Here is a 20,921-nt window from a genome sequence, read left to right as displayed (position 1 = left end):
AAAAGAAATTTTCTTCGCATATAAAAGCATGCATATTTGTACATGTGTGTCCTTATACAAATAACATAAATGAAAGCTTAGCTTTCACACATCTCTACTTCCTGCTTGTTTGTTGATTTATTTATTATTGAATAAATTTGATATATAGCATTGTGTAGGGTTAAGGCATATAATGTGTTACTTTTATATATTTATGTGTAATAACGTTACTGCCATTGTAGCAATATTTTTCACATTACAGAATTACAGTACAGTATTTTGTCTGTAGTTATTGTACTCTGCATTAGATCTCTATGGCTTATTACTATTGGCTGCAAGTTTGTACTTTACAACATCAGTCTTATTCTTCCACTCCCCCATCCCATGGTGGCCACCATTTTACTCTCTGTGTTTCACAGTTTGACTTTTTTGGATTTCACATATTGGTGCTACCATACAGCACTTACCTTTCTCTGTCTGGCTTATCTCAGCATAATTTCTCAAGGTATATCCATGTTGTCACGAATTGCAGGATACCCTCCTTTCTTGTTGCTAAATAATATTCCATTGCATATATGCCCCACATATATCTTTGCTATTGTGATTAATGCTTCAATAAACATGGAAGTGAAGATAGCTCTTCAAAAACACGTTTTGATTTTCTTTGGCTATATACCGAGAATTGGAATTGCTGGATTGTTATGGTAGATTTATTTTTAATTTGGGTGGGAGGAGTTTTGTTTTCCATAATAGTTGGAATTCCCACCAGTAGTGTATGATTCCTGTTTGTTTGTTCGTTTGCTTGTTTGTTTGTTTGTTTGTTTGTTTGTTGTTCTCTACATGCTCACCGGCACCTGTGGTCTCTTATCTTCTTGGTGATAGCCATTCTAACAGGTATAAGGTGGATTCTCCTTGTGACTTTAATGTTTATTTTCCTGATGTTAGTGATGTTGAATGTCTTTCCATATGCCTGCTGGCCAGGACATTGGAGAAATGTCTATTCGGTTGTTTTGTCCATTCTTTATCAGATTGTTGGATTTTTGTTTAGTAGTATGAGTTCCTTATATATTTTAGATATTAACCTGTTCTCCAATATATGGTTTGCAAAAATTTACTCCAATTGTCTTTTCCTTTTTAACTGTTTTTTTATGCTTATTTTTGATAGAGAGAGAGAGAGAGAGAGAGAGAGAGAGAGAGAAAGGGGGGGAGGGGCAGAGAGAGACAAAGACACAGAAACCAAAGCAGGCTCAAGGCTTTGAGCTGTCAGCACAGAGCCCAACCTGGGGCTCAAACCCATGAACCACAAGATCATGACCTGGGCTGAAGTTGGACGCTTAACCAACGGAGCCACCCAGGCACCTCATTAACTGTTTCATTTGCTGTGCAGAAGCTTTCGAGTTTGATGTAGTCTCATTTGTTGAGTTTTGATTTTGTTGTTTGTGTTTTTGGCATCATGTCTAAAAATAATTACCAACACCAAAATAAAGGAGTTTCTTTCTTATGTTTCCTTTTAGAAGTTCTATGATATCATAACTTATGTTTAAGTCTTTGATTTCTTTTGAGTTTTTGATGTGAGATAAGGGTCTAATGAGATCATTTTGCATGGGTTTCTCCAGTTTTCCCAGCACTATTTGTTGAAGAGAATGTCTTTCCCCAATTGAGTATTTTTGTCTCCTTGATGGATATTAGATGACTGTATATGCTGGGATTTAACTCTGGCCCCTCTATTCTATTTCATCAGTCTATGTGTCTATTTTTGTGCCAGTACCATATTATTTTTATTATTATATCTTTGAAGTATAGTTTTAACCAGGAAACATAATAACTTTGGCATCCACACACATTTTTGCTTGTGTCTTCCATTTCTGTGAAGAATGACTTTTATATTTTGATGGGGATTACTTTGAATCTATAGAGGGTTTCGGACAGTATGGAAATTTTAACACTATTAATTCTTCTGATCCATGAACAGGCAATGTGTTTCCCTTTTTGTTTTCTTTAATTTCTTTCAGCAAAGTTTTTTTTATTTTTCATTGTACAGATCTTTCAATTCCTCAGTTTAATTTATTCCTAAGTATTTATTGCTCTTGATGCTACTGTGAATAGGAAAGTTTTCTTTATTTTTCAGATGTTTCATTATTCGTAAGGATGAAAGGCAAATTATTTCTATATGTTGATTTTATAATCTGCCAATTACTGAAATTGTTAATTAGTTCCAACAGTTTATTGATTGACTTTTTGGGGTTTTCTGTAAATAAAGTCACTTACTCAACAAAGTGTGAGAATTTTAGTATTTCCTTAACATTTTGGATGCCTTTTATTTCTCTGTCTTGTCTAATTGCTCTAGCTAAAACTTCCAGTGCAATACTAAATAAGGATGGTGAGAGTGGGCATCCTTGTCTTGTTCCTGATCTCAGAGGAAAACCTTTCCATATTTCTACATTGAATGCAATTTTATCTATGGGTTTGTCACATTTGGCCTTTGTTACATTAAGATATGTTCTTTGTACTCCCAATCTATTAAGAGTTTTCATCATGAGAAGATGTTGTCAAATGCTTTTTCTGCGTCTATTGAGATGATCATGTTATTTTATCCTTTGCTACTTTAAATCAAATATTTTCTAGAATATTATGTCATATCAAAACACATAGCTCTAACTCATTTAAAAACTATTTAAGCTCTCCCTTATTGGTAAAAAATTATTTTCAATTTCTTGCTATTTTAACTAATACTGCAACAATAAATAGGCTTTTTCTTAACCTTGCCATTCTATTTTTAAAGCTTTCTGTTTTGAATAATTATTTTAAAAATATTTTTATAGCATGACTTTTTTCATGTTTTGAGACATATGTAAAGTATTTCTAATAATTTGAAAATGATATAATTCATTTATATCACTTCTGATGTTAGTCTTCAGATTATATATATCAAACTTCGATGTCTTGAATTATATAAGATGCTAATATTAGCTAGTATTAGATTTTTCCGACATTGTATTTCTTATTTTCCTTCCATAGGTTGATTTGGATATATTATTATTCTTAACACTCCCAGTGGCAAATTTTCTATGTCTTAGGATATTCCTACATCTAAAATACTGTATTTATCACATTTAATTTGTATTTAATAACTCTCTACACTGAGGGTAGGAGATTTGCAGGCAACAAAACCCATAAAACTCCATCTTCTTTCATTTCCAGTGTGTTTTGATAATATTACTATCGTATTAGCCATATCGATATCATTGCTGGTTATATTACAATTGTCATATCACCGTTTCCTATAATCCTCACTGTTGCCCAATCTTGGTTCCTTCTCTAATACTATTCACTGTACTGACTGTAGGGTGGAATGAAATTGTGGAGCATTTTGAGAACAGTTTGAATTATTTCCTCTTTAATTAATAAAATAATTAATAAGTCCAGTCACTTTATGGTAATTTTATTGTCTTTTCATTAAGACATATTGTATGCTTTTATTCCACAGATATAGATTTTCTTACATTTTAAAAAGTTTTTTACATATGACATCTATCTTCTTCATAGATACCAATTGTTTGTATGTTAGGTCTTCCTTTCTGCCTTAGTATTTTCTCCCTAAACATTTTGAAGTGGCAACTTATTTTTAAACTTTACTTTTTAAATTTTCTCAAACATCTCCCAGGATTATGTTAGTACTGTCTTTATGGCTTTTTGTTTTGTTTCATGTGCTGACAATTCTTTTTTTTTTTTTAGTTTATTTATTTATTTTGAGAGAGAGAGAGAGAGAGAGAGCATGTGAGCAAGAGGAGGGGTATAAAAAGAAGGAGAGAGAATCCCAAGCAGGATCCACGTTGTCAGAGCAGAATCCTATTCAGGGCTCAATCCAAAGAACTGTGAGATCATGACCTGAGCCAAAACCAAGAGTTGGACACTCAACTGACTGACCCACCCAGGCACCCCAACTGACAGTTCTCGTATAATTTTGTTTACTGGTCTCAGCCAGTTTACTTCCCATTATCTAATATAAGTTTGTTATTTCTTTTTTCAACCTTGCTGTTCCATCAGTGGATGTTTTTATTTTAAAAAACCATAATAAAAGAGTTTTGTTATGACTTTCTCTGTTAATAAAATGCTCTTTATTATTATTTTCCATATTACTTTTTCCTTTTTAGGGCTGATGAAGTGTTCTTTTCATTTAAAATCTTTTGTTGGTTGTTTTTATTGCTTTTAATTTGTTTTGAGAATAACAGATAAACATACCTTTACTTACATTCTTAAAACAAAAGTATATAACATAATCTTAATTGCTAAACATAAACCATTATGAATTATTGATTTTGGAGGTTTATTTTCTACTAATTGAACAAATATTTGTGCAAACTAATTATTGACAACCTTCTGGGGTTAAAAAATGAGCTTCCAATGAAACGTTACAGGGGTTAGAGAGATATCAACTCTTTCCCATGGGATAAACAATAAACTCTCAGATAAGGTGGTGATTGGAATAGTTTAATCTGTATCATCAGACTCTACACTTGCTTCTCTCTTGCATGACCCTTTCATCCCAAACAACTTCCTTGCTTCTCTTCCTGCTTCTGTGGATTTCATTAGCACTGCCTGGAATACTTTTTTTTTTTTTTAACTTCAGTTTATCTAAATTTTATTTATCTTTCCAGAGCAATTCCTTCCTTGAGTAGTCTCCTGTATTCCAGTTTTATAGTGATCCATCCTTTCTTTGTAGTCCAGTGACTGTGTTTTATTTTGCCTAGAAAGAAGAAAAATCTACCTTGTACTGCTGTGTTTTTTTTAATGTCTAGATATTGTGTCCCAGCTATGCTATAAATCCCTAATAATGATACATAACTTTCATGAGCACTGATTGTGTGCTGGATACTCCTTAAAGACTTTAAAAGTATTACTTCATTAGATCTTTCCAAGATATCTGTAAACTAGATACTGTTGTAAAGATTGATTAACAGAATGAGGCACAGAGAGACTTAAAAACTTGCTCAAAGTGACATAAGCAGTAGAGCCGTGAAATTGAGATTAACACCAGGTGACGTGTCTCCAGAATCTAGGCAATAAACTACTTCCTCCAAGCTGGTTCTGGAAGCTCAGTGAATAACTCCCCACTGATAGAAAAGAGACTCTTTTTGGCAAGAAAGATCCCAAAGTGGGAGAAAAATTCACATTGTTTTCTTAGGAATCTTCTTTGAGAAAAGATGTAGTTAGGAAATAATACTTGGTCTATACGCCACTGATATTTTTCTTAATTTTTTCCCTTTAGGTGTAAACTCTTGAGGTTTTAGTTCTTTGGGGACCCAAGCTATTGTAAACTCCTGAGAAAATTTCCCTTATTCTGTACAGTACGTGTATTAATGTGCAGGTACAGTATCTCTTTACTCCCAGACTCTTCAAGATGGATATTTGTCTTCTTCACCAAGTATTTAGAAAGTCATGTTACTTGGAAGAAGTTACCACCACAAAGGAAGTTAGTGTTCCATTCTTCTAGAAAATGATCACTTCCTTTGAAGCAGTTAAAGGAGCTACATGCAGGATATCCTTAAAGAAGTGAGTACAGGGACACCTAGATGGCTCAGTTGGTTAATTGTCTGACTCTTGGTTTTGGCTCAGGTCATGATCTCAGGATTGTGAGATGGAGCCCAGTGTTGGGCTCCATGCTGACCATGGGGCTTGCTTAAGATTCTCTCCCTCCCTCTCCCTCTGCCCCTCCCCTACTCATTAGTGAGTGCACGCTCTCTCTCTCTCTCTCTCTCTCCCTCTCAAAACAAAAATAATAATAACTGAGTACATTGCATTTTGGATAATGTGAAGCTTTGAAATCTGGTGGAGGAACATCAGGATGAGTTTGAATGTCAGGAAAATAACCTTCCTAGCACAGGCTCTCTAAAGAGAGCAGACTTTGGCATTTTGTTCATATCCTCCTGAGACTAAACAACTGTTTTGTGTGACTTTTTTTAAACTCAATTTCCTGCTTATTTCTTTGTAATATAAAGACATGGCAATGTTCATGGGGATTTCTAAGATCACAGAATGTAGTTATTGAAGGGGCATAGAGATCATTCTTGTTTTGTAAACACTCAAAATAACTTATTCAAAGAAAGAAGTAAGAAAGAAGGAAAGACAGAGAAAAGAAAAGAAAAAGAAAGAAAGAAAGAGAAAGAAAAAGAGAAAGAAAGAAAGAAAGAGGAAGAAGAAAGAAAGAAAGAAAGAAAGAAAGAAAGAAAGAAAAGAACTTAGGAAGGGAGGGAGGGAGGGAGGGAGGGAGGGAGGAAGGAAGGAAGGAAGGAAGGAAGGAAGGAAGGATCAAAGTGAAAAGTAGTGTGATTGTGCGATGCCTGAGTGGTTCAATTGATTAAGTGTCCAACTTCAGCTCAGGTCATAATCTCACCGTTTGTGAGTTTGAGCCCCACGTCAGCCTCTGTGCTGACAGCTCAGAGCCTGGAGCCTGCTTCAGATCCTGTGTCTCCCTCTCTCTCTGCTCCTCCCCTACTCATTCATTCTCTCTCTCTCTCTCTTTCTCTCTCTCAAAAATAAATAAACCTTTAAAAATTAAAAAAAAAAAAAAGAAGTAGTGTGATCGTACCATCCCAAACACCACACACCTATATTATCCACATTTGGATTGTCACAAACGAAAACATTTATGCCCTGTGTAATGCTCCTAAAGCCTATAATTGCCTTTTTGACTGCTGAAAATATATGCCATATGGCATGAAGCAAATAATCATGATAATGATAAAACAATCATAAATTAAATACATACAGTCACTACTTATATCATGTATGAAGCTCCAAATATAATTATAGTATAATTCCACTGTAGTATATTGCTTTTATTTTAAGAGGACATTAAATGAAGTGATAATACATGTTACTTAGAACCAATTGTTTTTCATATAAATTATCCTACATAGTGATCTTTCCTAGGCATTTTGAACAGCTTGATTTTTTCTTCCTTTACTAATGAGTCAAAACCTAACATTTTTTTGAGGGTATTTGCTGAATAAAGTATTACTCATTTGATATTTTACATACATAATTACAGTTATAGTTATAATGAATAAATTGTAATTGCCTAACAAATTTCCAGAAAAATGTCTCAAAATCAGTTTACGGAATATATGGGAAATCACAAAAAAACAACTCTACATTATTTAGATGCACCAAAGTCTTAATTTTCTATACAATTTCCATGAAAAGTTGCCGTCTCACATTTGCCAGATCACTTGATCTCAAAGGCAAGGCCTCTCTATTTCTTCCATGACACCATATGTCTTTATATGAATCACCTTTGTCAATTGTGTATTGTCCTTTCCACCTGCCATTACCAGTGAAAGTACAGAGTAGACCGATAAGCCCATCTATGAACTATGTCCTAACAATAATAGAATGGTACTGATCTTTCAATAAGAACAGGAACTCTCCTGCTTAGTCTTTCCCAGATGTCTAATGTCAGGATCTGAATATCACACTAGTGAGATTTGGCAGCATTCCCAGTAAAGATATTCTAAGAGAGTTTTGTTATCCCATAATCCAGTAAAATGAAATATGGAGACTAATTCCCATTTCAAGTATGATTTTATGACTTGAGGGAGATTTAAACCATACACTTGAACTCTTCTTTTTATGGGAGAGAGTACCAAATCCAAAGAGATCAGGGATGAATTGTCCAAGTTTACACAGTATCTTTGCACAACTCCCAGAACTAGTACATGGAAATACTGTCTTCCAGGTCAATAATATTTCCATAACTTCCTGTTAGAGACCTGTTTAGGGTAATCTGTCATTAGGTTAAAATATTATTTGTAACTATTGATGATTGATTTTTTAAATGTTTTTGCTTCTTGTAACAGGTTAAAACTGACCAATGGAAAATAAGAATCAGACTGAAGTGACTGAATTTCTTTTCTTGGGTCTCACAGACATTCTCCAAGAGCAGATTGTCCTCTTTGTCATGCTCTTCATTGTCTATCTTGTCACCCTGGGGGGTAACATAGGGATGATCATTCTCATATGGACTGATCTCAGATTCCACACTCCTATGTACTTTTTTCTCAGCCACTTGTCCTTTGTAGATATTTGTTCCTCTTCTTCCATTGCCCCCAAGATGCTGTATGATATCTTTGCAGAGAAAAAAGGTATCTCTTTCATGGGTTGTGCTACACAGATGTGGTTCTCTGGTTTCTTTGTGGCAACTGAATGTTTCCTCCTGGCTTCCATGGCATATGACCGGTACATGGCCATCTGTAAGCCCTTGTTGTATACACTCATCATGTCCCAGAGGGTCTGTGTGCAGCTGGTAGTAGGGCCTTATGCCATGGCTCTTCTAAGCACAATGACCCATACAATTCTCACTTTTCGCTTACCCTTCTGTGGTACAAATATCATCAATCACTTCTTCTGTGACATTTCACCACTGCTTTCCTTAGCATGTGCAGACATCTTGATCAATAAATTAGTGCTGTTCATCTTGGCTGGAGCTGTAGTAATGCTCAGTGGCTTGATCATCATGGTCTCCTATGTTTGCATCCTGGCGGCCATCTTGAAGATGCAGACTGCTGATGGGAGAAGGAAAGCTTTCTCCACCTGCTCTTCTCACCTGGCAGTTGTCTCCATCCTATATGGGACTCTTTTCTTTACCTATGTTCAGCCTGGCTCAAGTCCCTCCCTGGATATCGATAAAGTGATTTCTCTGTTTTATACCGTGGTGATCCCCATGTTGAACCCCCTCATCTACAGCCTGAGGAACAAGGAGGTAAAAAATGCACTCAGGAGGAAGTTTGAAAGGAAAAATTCTCTAATGGTTTTGGCAAAATAGAACCCTGCCGTGTTGTACCATAGATGTTGGTGCAGGCTGTGTAGGAGAAAGATCACTGAAGTGGAAATCAGAAGCTGCATGTGAATTTGTCCACTGCCAGGTCATAAGTGATTTGAAAAATGGACTAGTACTTAAATATTTTTTCTGCCCCATCTTGTTGTCTGTGACATGACAAGAGTTTCAAAACAAAATAGTGAAATATTGAGAATATTAATGTGAAAATATACTGAAAGAAAACTTAGGTGAATATTTTACTATCATGGATATTTGAATACTATTTTATCCAGACAAGAAAACCAAAAGTTATAATAAAAAGTTCAGAGTACCACAAACAATATTAAAAAGTAAACAATAAAATGAGAAAATGTTTGTGACATGTGCCAAATAATGAGATAATATCCCTAATAATGAAAGAACAGTCTAAAATTCAATGGAAACAAAACTAGATAAATGGGGAAAAAATGAACAAGCAATTCACAGAAATGGTGATCCCTACACAGAAATGTATGGAAAAAAGGTTCACTATCATCATTGGTCAAGTAACTGAAATGAAATTAAAATGTCAGTGCAGTGCCTTTTAATAGAGATGAAATATTATTAGTTTTCAATGACGATGAAGTTCCTGTTTGGCCATGTACATTCTGTATTTTCTGTTTATAGTATGAATTCCCCATTACCCAAAAAATCTGGTAGTTTCCATATAAAATGATCAATTTACACAGCATTTGACCTAGAATTTCTCCTTTATAAATCTGAACAACAGAAATGTAAAGGCCAATGAATAAGATTACATATATATAACTATTATGCATGGAAAAATAAAATAAAGAAAATAGTCTGTTTTACATCATTATAAGAAAAGTCAACTTGTGTTTGTGTGTGTGTGTGTGTGTGTGTGCAAAATGCACAACAAATGAAAAGATTAGATAAGGTAATTATGGACTGACCTGGAGAGGACAATTGTATGCAGTCACTGTCAGGTGGAAAAAAACTCAAGCTGAAGATCAAAGTGTAGTTAAGAACAAGGACGAAAGCTGTATAATAAAATGTGCATGTGCATGCAGGTGTAAATGAGTACAGGGAGAACTATAAAGGATGCACAGCAAGCTGTTGACATTGATCACTTCAATGGGAGCTGCATTTGAGGTGGGAAAGGAGAAGTTTTATTCATGTACATTTGAATTGCTGCTTAATCACGCCCTCTGCCTTTACTTGGGCTCCATTTATATGGAGTTCCATTTACATCTTATGATTTCTGCTTTGCCAATTGTACTTTATTTATTGGAGGATCTGACAGGACCCAGGGCATTAGAGCAGTCCTGGATACATACACACATGGTGGCTTCTGGGCAAGACTTCGTTCTTTATTACGGCCCACAAACATACCAGGAGCTCTTTCTCAAAAGCCATAGCATTCTTTTTGCCAATGGTATAGAATGGCTCCTGAAGCTCAGGACCAGCAGCATTCCCACTGAGGTTTGTAATAAGCTCCATGTTGCTTTTTTCCCATGACCATCACTTTCCTTACAGATCCTGTTGTATCACGTGGCCCAAGGGGCAGGCCTGCTTGCACTATACCTGGACCTGCTGCAGAGCCTCTCCTGTTCTGCATCCCACTTAATGCCTACAGCCTTCTGTGCCATTTGGTATCCTTGTTGGAGATCTATTCCTAGCTGTGGAATAGGCTGCCTCCAAGACCCAAAGAGGCCTACTGGGACCCTCTGGTTCTTTCTTCATAAATTTTACTTCCAATGGAGTATTCTAGCATACCCCTAACCACTGGACCTGTAAAACTCACCCAACATTTCACGTTCCTGAATCCTAACAGGTGTTTGTGTGTTTGTGTTCTGTCTCCCACCGTCTGGAGCGCAGGTGTCTTATCAAGGTCTCCAATGTTCCAGCATCTGCTTGTGTAACCTGCTCTATCAGCATGATATTACCAATATAGTAGACATTACAATTAGTATCCACTAAGTGTAGTAGGTAGGAGGCCAAATACCTTAGGGGGCCACATACCTGGGGACTATATTAAGGAGGGGAGGCGAGTTAATACAGCCTTGAGGAAAAATTGTAAATCAATATTGTTGTTCATCTCATATGAATATAAATTGTTTCTCATCCTCCATTCTAGGCAGAATAGAAAAGGATACATTTCCCAAGTCATTAACTGCATACCATGCATGGGAGACCTTGTAAACGATCCCATGTAAGGTATGGAGCTGCTATTGGGCCACTATTTGGTTGAACTTTAAGCAGTCTACAGCCATTCTCTAAGAGCCATCTGATTTCTGGATGGCCAGACTGCTGACTTAAATAGAGAGATAATATGATTACTTCTGCTGTATCCTCTATGTCTTTGGTGGTGGCATTAATTTCTTTATTCACGTGTTCTGGAATCCTATCATTCTCCCTGGCTCTAGGAAGCCTGGATGCATAACAATATCTCATACCACTGGCTTCCCACCAGCTGGAGCCCCTCTTATTAGTGCCTTTCTTTATTGTTTCAGTGGAAGAAGTGTCCTCTCAGGGAACATAGTCCCTTGGGATCTTTTTAATGGATTCCTGATAGCATCATCATCATCATATATATTTACTTATATCATAATTCCTTTCAAGTGTCCTAACATCTCTGAGCCTTTGGGCCCCTTCTTCAATACTCTCCCACGGTAATAATGTTATTTCTACTGCACTTACTGTAGGCTGTCATTCGTTTCAAAGCTCAAGGAGATACCCTGATAGTACATAAGAATACACTCCTGGTGTCTTGCCTAGAAGGTAACTTTTGAGTCACTGGAGTTCTGCATCAGTAAATTCTTCCTCATCCAGCTTTATATTCCTCCCTCCCTAAGCACATTACCTTCAAGCTGTTTTCCATTTCTGGCTGGTACTTATTAGCCAAGCCCTGTAACTCTTTTTGTGGCCAATTCTCTTTAGTCTTCAGACCAAACCATTCTAAGCCTTGCTCTTGGTTTAGGTCGAAAAGCTAAAAGGGGAGGTGGGACAAGATATTGAGAAAAATATTTATTATCTTGTGTCACACCTCCCTCAGGTGAGGGCTCTTTATTGTCTCTGGCAGTGGAAGGTTGGTCTCTTCCAGCAAGGGGGAGAGGGCTACTTTACAGGGTCAGAAGATTTCGGAAAAATGGAATATCTCAAACACATCAGATGTCTTATTCCCTATTCTCAGTGTCCAACTCCTTCCCTATCAGAATCCTGACTTTTATACCGGAAACTTGCAGAGGTATGAATTCAGCTCCTTTCTTATTCTGTTTTCCAGTATCAGGTTGTTGGATTGAGCTTCTATGCAGTCTGGTCTCTAACTGTAGGAGATGAAGACCTTTTTAAATGTTGCCTATCTGATTTTGACATCATATCATGCATTGGAAATTGGCCTGTTATTTTCATCCTTTAGCATGTGAGAAGTATTCATTTAACAACAAACTTCATAGTCCAATAGTTACCATATCTTCTGCGCTTTCACAGCCTAGAGATAATTAAATAATTCAATGTGTAGGTTTCACCTGTACCCCAACCCAATCCACTGGTCTTAGTGATTGCAATGCTTGGGCATGCTAGTGGTTATGACTGCCCCATTCCACCATTAAGGGACTCTTGCTGCCAGGTGTCCAGTGAGTGATCTGATTCCAGAATTCCGCCCAAGAATCTGCTGAATTCATTGATCAAGCAAGTTACTAAGGGCAGCCTACATTCAAAGGCAAGGGAAAAAACCTCAGTCTTTCAATGGAGGAATAGCACACATTTATAAGAAAGGAGGTAATAAGCTATGGTCATGTATGAGGTAACCCAATAAAAGCTGTTGGAATTACAAAGCTGAACAAAATTTAGCACCCATATTATAAATAAACAAAAAACCCTCATAGTTTAACATGGTACAGGCATCTGAAATAACTCAATCCACTTACCTGGATAGTTCAATGAATTTATAATACAAAGAGATATGGAAAACAATTCCTAATAAAATTTTGGATAACTATATTACAAAAAAAAATATCCTTTAGAAACTGCTTGCCCTTAGGCATTTTAACTCTCATTTACCTCTTGGACGACAAGAGGAGACTCCATTAAGAACAGACTCAGCATCTCTAAAACTTGAACCTAGCACAGAGTTCTCTAAAGAGTCTGGCTACAAGAATAAAGGACAATTCACTTAATCAATTACAGCATTTGGAAACTAGTCAGTCAGAGAAAGACAAATATATGACTTCACTCATATGAGGACTTAAAGACACAGAAGAGATGAACACAAGGGAAAGGAAACAAAAATACTGTAAAACAGGGAGGGGGACAAAACATAAGAGACTATTAAATATGGAGACAAACAGAGGGTTGCTGGAGGGGGTGTGGGGGGGGATGGGCTAAATGGGTAAGAGGCATTAAGGAATCTACTCCTGAAATCATTGTTGCACTAAATGCTAACTAACTTGGATGTAAACTTAAAAAAATAAATAAATAAAATAAAATAAAAAGTAAACTAAATGAATAAAAATTTAAAAAAAAATAACAAGTACTTCAAGCTAAAGCTAAAAAAATAAATAAAATAAATTATAGCATTTGTAGTTTATATGCACAATAGAAGTTCTCGGCCATTAACTGAGCCACAAAATAAAATGTTGCCATTAGTAATCAAATTTATGTGTCTAGAGGGTTTAATGCTAATGAAATAAGTCAGTCAGAGAATGACAACTATTATATGATTTCACTCATATGTAGAATTTAAGAAACATAAATAAGTAAGTAAGTAAATAAATAAATAAATAAATAAAGAGGCAAACAAAAAAAACCAGAGTTTTATATATAGACAACAAACTGGTGGTTTCTAGAGTGGAGGTGGGGGTGGGGGTATGAATGAAATAGGTGAAGGAAATTAAGAGTACACTTATCATGATGAGAACTGAGTAATGTATAAAATTGTTGAATCATTATAATGTCCACCTGGCACTAAGAAAGCACTGTATGTTAATTATACTTGAATTGATAAAAAAAGTAATAATACATAATGTGAATTAAAATGTAGGTTAAAGGGGTGTCTGGGTGGCTCTGTCGGTTAAGCACTGGACTTCAGCTCACGTTTCATGATTCATGGGTTCAAGTCCCACATCGGACTCTGTGCTGACAGCTCAGAGCCTGGAGCCTGCTTCAGATTCCCTCTCTCAAAAATAAGTAAACATTAATTTTTTAAATGTGGATTAAAAAGTCATAATTATGAAAAAGTAGCTAAGCAGAATAAAAAACTGAAAGAAAATTGGCTCAAATGTTATAATTGCTTGTCCTTGGATGGTAAGATTCTGGGTAACATTTTTCTCCTCTTCCTTTTTTGTTTTCTAAAATTCGTAAGATAAAGGTATTTTCATTTGAAAAAAAAAAGGAAGCGCAGCATAAAAATTTTAGTAAATAGTGTATGGTGACAGATGGTGACTACATTTATCATAGTGGGCACTGAGTAATGTATATTGTTGACATAATATATTGTACACTCAAAACTAATATAACATTGTATATCAAATATACTTCAATAATGAAAAATGAAAATAATAAAATATAAAAATTAAAAACATTAAACAACAAAAAAGAGATCTGGATCTCAAGTGGCATGGCTTAAGAATAAACTTCACAAGCAACTTCCTTTACAAATGCAAGGAATTCATTGCCACCGATCTCTTCTCTGCCAAGCCTGCTTCCCTGGGCAGAGAAGAGGACTCTGCCCAAATACTTTGCTGCAGTCCTACAGACCAAGTCAAAGCAAGGTTGGCCTTTCCGTGGTTTGAAGTTTCACACACTGTTTCCCTGGGCACTTTAAAAAGTAAATCCACTCATTGAATACAGGCATTTTTCAAAGATGTAGAAGTCTTTTATTTAACTCTAAAAACTTGGCGTTGACCAAGGAAAGAGGCAAAGCTAAAATAAAACCAAGCATTATATTTGGGGGTCTCAGAACTGCAATTTGGGGGACACAGATTTGGGTAGCAGCCCAAACTGTGTCCTCTCAGAGAACAAAAGTCAAGAGGTTATGAAGACGTAAGAGATGGCTTGTATTTGTTGTTTACAAAGAATTTTGATTGGTGTTGGAGGCAGAAAACGAAACTGAATATAATTTGTTGCTAAGGCTATCACTAAGCAAAGTTTCCTAGTGTAGCAAGTTGCAGGTGTTTGGGCTGAATCCTTGGAATATTTGTGGTTTAGCCCCGTCCAAAAGTTGATGGTTTCACTGATGAGGACGCACAAAAGGCCCATCTCCTTTCTGGCCTCCTGGCTCCATTTAAAAACCCCTAGACATATGTGACTTCATTTCATCTCCCATTTCAGTGTCAAAGGGTAAGACTACAAATTTTTCGGCCTTCTTCTAACTGTGACGGTAAAAAATGCTCCGTTATTACTTGTATCCTAATGGCAGAGGCTTACGTGGCAGGAAAGGACCTGGCTTGTTTCTAGAGGCTTGAGACAGAAATCTCTAACAAGAAGTCTATAAAATTCCCTTTCAAAAATGCCGGCAAGCAACACGGAGATGTGTATCAGTAAAGAAACAACGGCTTGAAATCTGCAACACTGTGTGGTATCACCAAGGAAAACAATAATTTAAGCATCAGAGTAATTTGCTGTTTGCATTTCAGTTTACTGCTGGCAATGTGCCCTACTGTTGGGTTTGCTCTAGCCTCAAAAAGTTTACTGTTCCACTGTGATTGTTCCAAGCTGCTCCCAATTATTGGCGGTTTCCTTTCCTAGTCTTCATCATCATCGTCATCGTCATCATCGTCATCGTCATCATCGTCATCGTCATCCTCCGATGAAATCAGCTACAAATGTTTTTAATTATTGGAAGCATCAGTATTACTACCGTTTATGGAGGAACTGCTATGAAGCCTGTTCTCTGCTAAAATGTTTGCTAACATTTTATATTTACAACTCTTTAAGGTAAATCCTACACTGAAAGAAAGAAAATATCAACCCAAAGTCTTTAATCAAGCATGTATTAAGAGTGCTAAAATGTGGGGAGTAGCTTAACATGAGTGTTCTGCGGGGAGCAAGTAGCTGAACGATTTTAAGGCTGATTGGGGATGGTCATTCGAAACTTAATTTTCTTCTAAGAATTATTCCCTGCGCAAATTCTTGGAAAGTAGGAGGAAATGAGTCATCTTAGTCATGGGACAGAAGGTATGAACAGGAAGATGGAATCTCAGGGTAACAGTTATTGGCTGCTTAAGTGCATTTAGGGATAAGAGGTTGCGGGAACATTTGGAAGCTACGAATTTTGCAGGATAGCTAAGGTTTAGTATTGTGATTGTCTGGGATGATCGCACTTATCTCTTGAGTTAGTAGTTAGCAGATACACAGAGGCATTTACACTCTAGGCACTATAAAATATGGGATTACAGTGGTAAGGAACCCACGAAATAGTATCATTGGTAGACTGTGACACGTCTCTTTAGTCCCCCCACTTACCATTCCTAGTCTCAACCAAGAAAGCACATCCGAAGGATTGAAGGCAATTGTTTAAAATGCATTTGCAGGGTGCCCGGGTGGCTCAATCAGTTAAGCATCCGACTTCAGCTCAGGTCATGATCTCCCAGCCTGTGAGTTCAAGCCCCGAGTCGGGCCCTGTGCTGACAGCTTGGAGCGTGGAGCCTGCCTCAGATTCTGTGTCTCCCTCTCTCTCTGTCTCTTCCCTGCTCGCTCTCTCTCTCTCTCTCTCAAATAAGTAAACTTTAAAAAATAAAAATAAAACAAAATGCATTTGCGATGTTCACATGATCTTTCTGCATTGGGTCTTGCCTGTGCTCTACCTTTACACTTTTATCAGGGCTATAAGTTTGGCTAATGGAACATGTTATAGTAATATTCTCAATAATTTTAAGTGAAATTGCCCTATCAATGCTGATCTAAGATTTTAGTCAATTTTCCTCTATTGTTTTGTGAACCAGCAATAAAGCAAAGACAGTATAGAATCCTCTGATGAGGGATAACACATAATTAACCAAGAGTTAGTCAGTGATTACCCTGGAAGTAACCACATATAATAAACATGGAGGACACTGACCATTCTCCAAAGCCTTTGATGGACTAATAAAACATCCACACACAATTGCCACTAACTGCTTACTTTTGAGATGTGATTAGAAACAAAATTAACCAGTAGACAGTTCTTGTACCAATTTGTATACTTGAACCTGAGGACCATTCTTTTCACCTAAGATGTATACAAACATTGAAACATATCTATGTTTATATCTCTTATTTTCACTAATAAAACATTGAGGACAGTATTTTTCTGATAGTCTTTTAGTTTTTTCCTGTAAGTCTAGTAAAGATGGATTCTTAAGTAATCAAACACTTGATAGAGACAACAGAAAGCACAGGAAATAATTCTGATAAAGCACAGATTACTTAGAAGAGAAATAAAAACTCTCACAATCTTATCAAGATAGAGCAATAGAGGGGCGCCTGGGTGGCGCAGTCGGTTAAGCGTCCGACTTCAGCCAGGTCACGATCTCGCGGTCCGTGAGTTCGAGCCCCGCGTCGGGCTCTGGGCTGATGGCTCAGAGCCTGGAGCCTGTTTCCGATTCTGTGTCTCCCTCTCTCTCTGCCCCTCCCCCGTTCATGCTCTGTCTCTCTCTGTCCCAAAAATAAATAAAAAACATTGAAAAAAAATTAAAAAAAAAAAAAAAAAAAAAAGATAGAGCAATAGTTCAAGAAACCTTCATGGCTTAGCAGATGAAGGAAAATTAAGTTTTAGTTCTACGTAAGCACACCTCGGCTGCCAGCCCCGAAGACAGCAGAGGGTGGACACCTGCCCTTTCTTCTCTAACCTCAGCTCTTCTAACTTTCTAACGCAAGCGTCAGTCTCTAGCTGTGCGTAGGTGACTAGGCAGGCTTCCCACAGCAGAGGCCAGCCCACCATGCAGCCACTTCTTTCGTACTTTGCAGCAGTCCCACAAACAGGGGCATCGAAGCAGCTGGCATCTGGGGGCATCTCTGCACTCAAGCGGCGGTCCACCAGCATCTACACACAGGCCACCCCTCCCCATACAGAGGTCATGGGCCAACTTGAGATTTCCCTCCCGATGCCTCTTTCCTGAGACTCCATTCTTAGGTCTCCTAGCTGGCTCACCAATTGTTGGTTCCTAAACTTGGGAATTACCGAGGTAACATCTAAAACTGGCCGCTGTAGTCAGAGGGCAGGAGAGACTGAGGAAAGAGGCAGCCCACATCGTATGGCAGGTGGCAAGTTTAACAAAGAAGAAAACTTCCAGATAATGCTTCTTTGGGACAGCAGCATGATGAGCATCTCTCCACACCTGCCTGCTGGAATCTTTTAAAGTTTATTAATTTTTTGAGAGAGATAAAGATAGAGCATGAGCAGTGGAGGGTTAGAGAAAGAGAGAGGAAGGCAGAAGATCTCAAGTGGGCTCCGTGCGGTAAGTGCAGGGCCGGATGTGGGGCTCAAACCCAGGAACCATGAGATCATGACCTGAGCTAAAATCAAGAGTTGGACACTTAACCGACAGAGCCTCCCAGGCGCCCCCTTAAACGTTTATACAGGGGCCTTCACTGGGTTCAGTCACATACGCCATCCAGATCGTCTCAACAACACATTACTCCCTTGAGGCTGCCTCCTTGAAAACAGCTCCCGCTCTGGACAGGTGGGCAGAGAGTACATTCCAAGGACCATGGGTGGGGGCCTCAGAGCCTCTGATTGCCCAGGTCCAGCTAGACAGTCAATGGGTAGCTACATCCTCTTGACGACCACCTCTAGTCAGCCAGTTAGCTAGCCATTATATTAAGCAATTATATCTTTTTTTTTAGTGTTTACATTCTTCAGAGGGAAAATTTTTCTCAATGTCAAAGTGAAGCATTTTCCTATAATAGAATTTGCTTTATCATCTTTTTCATATCATATCATTTCCTTCTCTTGAAGTTTCATAAAGTGTCATTTTCTTTATCTTTTCTTGTTGTTATTGTCCGTTTCCTTACCAGTTTTGGTTGGTTTCAAGTAGAAGAATGGGGCAAAATGGCTTTATACTACTTGATTAAAAAAATTAAGTTCATTTATTTATTTTGAGAGAGAGAGATAGAGGGAAAGAGAGAGAGCTGAGGAGGGACAGCGAAAGAGGGAGAATCTCAAACAGGCTCCACAGTTAGCATGGAGCCTGATGCAGGGCATGAACCCACAAACCCTGAGGTCATGACCTGAGCTGGAATCAAGAATCAGATGCTTAACTGACTGAACCACGCACGTGCCCCTATTCTACCTCCTTTAAGCAAAGTGTATGATATAATTTAAATGCTACATTCAAATTATTATGGATTGTGAAATATTTTTGCTTTAATTTACACATCGCTCAAAAATGCTTACAGAATATGTCTTCTCAGCAACTCTCTGACATCAGGACTTCATAGGATATAGACCATTGTAAGACCATGTCCTTGACTCTTAAAAGTCAGATGACACTGGAGACGAGCTACTGGGGAAATGTTATGGCAGTTTCAGAGGTGGGAGATCATAACCCTTTTAGGGGATCATAGAAGGTTTTTGAGAGAAAGTGGTGACTGAGGTCATCCAACCTATGTGTTTTAGTTTCTCAATGCTGTCCTGAAAATTACCACAAGTTCAGTGGCTAAAACAACATAATGTTGTATACACAATGTATTGATTTAATGCTCTGCAGGCTAAGGAGTCCTACATGGGTCTCACCAGACTACAATCAGGTGTTGGCAGGATTGCATTGCTTCCTGGAATCTCTAGAGGAAAATGTTTCCCGCTTTCTCCAGCTATTAAACCCTGCCCACATTTCTTAGCTGATGGCCCCTTCCTTCATCTTCAAAACCCTCAGAGTTGCATATCTGCCCATGTTCCTTACTTACATCTCCTGAGAAGGGCTCACAGATAATCTCATTCCAAGGTCCTTAAGTTAATAACATGGGTAAAGTCACTTTTTACCATGTAAGGTGACATGATCACCGGTCCCTGGGGTTAAGAGGTGGACATCACTGGAGACCATTATTCTGCCTATGCCACTATTCCCTCAATGTGATATTTTCTCTTCTCCTTCATGAAGCTTTATTCCAATCAAGTTGAATGTTCCTGCCTCCCTGCCTCTGTTCATCTCCTTAGTTCTACCTGAAATGTCTTTCCTCTCAATTTCAGGTCATCTCAAACTTGTCCACCTTTCCAAACCAATCTGCCCATGAAATATTTCCCAACCATTTTAGTGCACAATGACATCTCCTTCTTTGAAAAGTCTGTGCTTTGATTTACCTTGAACTCAGCCAGGGGTACTATGAACTTAAAGAAATGAGTATCCCCGATATTGATTAATAGCAAGTTTTGAAATACACTAGCAAGACTTCAGAATGAACCTGATCTGTGGGAACATAAACTCATTGTCCCAGTACCCCAGAGAGAGTGGTCTTTGGTTTAGTCCAGCTCTTCAGGTCACTAAATAACTGAGGTTTTGATCCCGATTTTAAGCCGGATCTTCTTCTCTCTTTCTGATACTTCAACGTCCAGGTAAATTCTCGGGTCACCGAATGTAGAAATGCAAAGGTCATAGAAATCATCCCCCTTACAGGGGAGGCGGAGTCTTATTCCTGTTTGCGTGCTGAGCAATGGAAGGATGGAAGCACGTTCCCCTCACCAAACGCCCTCCCCTTGTTAGTCCACAAATGTCCACAACCACTGCCTGCCATTGCACGTAGATTTTGAACTGTGTTAGACATGAAACGAAAGCAGTGTTTTTCCAACCACTTCAGCTCTCAGTGAAGAAGGGAGCTTTCTCTGAAATGCTGCGGCATATGTCGTCTTGGATTTATCAAACACTGCTTTGAAAAGTGGGCTTTCTTTTTATGCCCAGGCACTATTTCCCGCGATTGATTTTAGTGCTGCCATTAATAAGCAATTGCCCTGTGGAAAATGCATTCCACAGATAATTCTCAAGTAATGATAAACTCAGGGGGCACAAACATTATATTAACTATTGTTTTGTCACTGTAGCATTTCAGGGTTCACATCTTAATCACTGTATCTTCAAAGTGTGAATACTTTTTTTAATATAGGAAATTGTTTGACCTGGTAACAAACATATGAATCTGGACTCTTTCTTAC

General features: G+C 37.8%; 2 protein-coding genes across 2 annotated transcripts in view; both read left to right on the top strand.

Annotated features, from left to right (window-relative positions):
• Positions 1-7,852: 7,852 nt before the first annotated feature.
• Positions 7,853-8,803, top strand: LOC125915815 (olfactory receptor 5G3-like). Its single transcript, XM_049621837.1, has one exon. The coding sequence runs from the start codon at positions 7,853-7,855 to the stop codon at positions 8,801-8,803; it is 951 nt and encodes a 316-aa protein (XP_049477794.1).
• Positions 8,804-19,237: 10,434 nt separating this feature from the next.
• The window catches only part of LOC125911320 (olfactory receptor 5G3-like), a 5,619-nt gene continuing 3,935 nt past the window's right edge, over positions 19,238-20,921 (top strand). Inside the window, 2 exon segments of the mRNA XM_049615201.1 lie at positions 19,238-19,309; positions 20,328-20,470. Coding sequence (XP_049471158.1) covers positions 19,238-19,309; positions 20,328-20,470 — 215 coding nt within the window.

Source organism: Panthera uncia, chromosome D1 (genome assembly GCF_023721935.1).
Source record: "Panthera uncia isolate 11264 chromosome D1, Puncia_PCG_1.0, whole genome shotgun sequence".
In the NCBI taxonomy this organism is placed as follows: Eukaryota; Metazoa; Chordata; class Mammalia; order Carnivora; family Felidae; genus Panthera; species Panthera uncia.
This window is presented reverse-complemented; position numbering and strand designations above follow the sequence as displayed.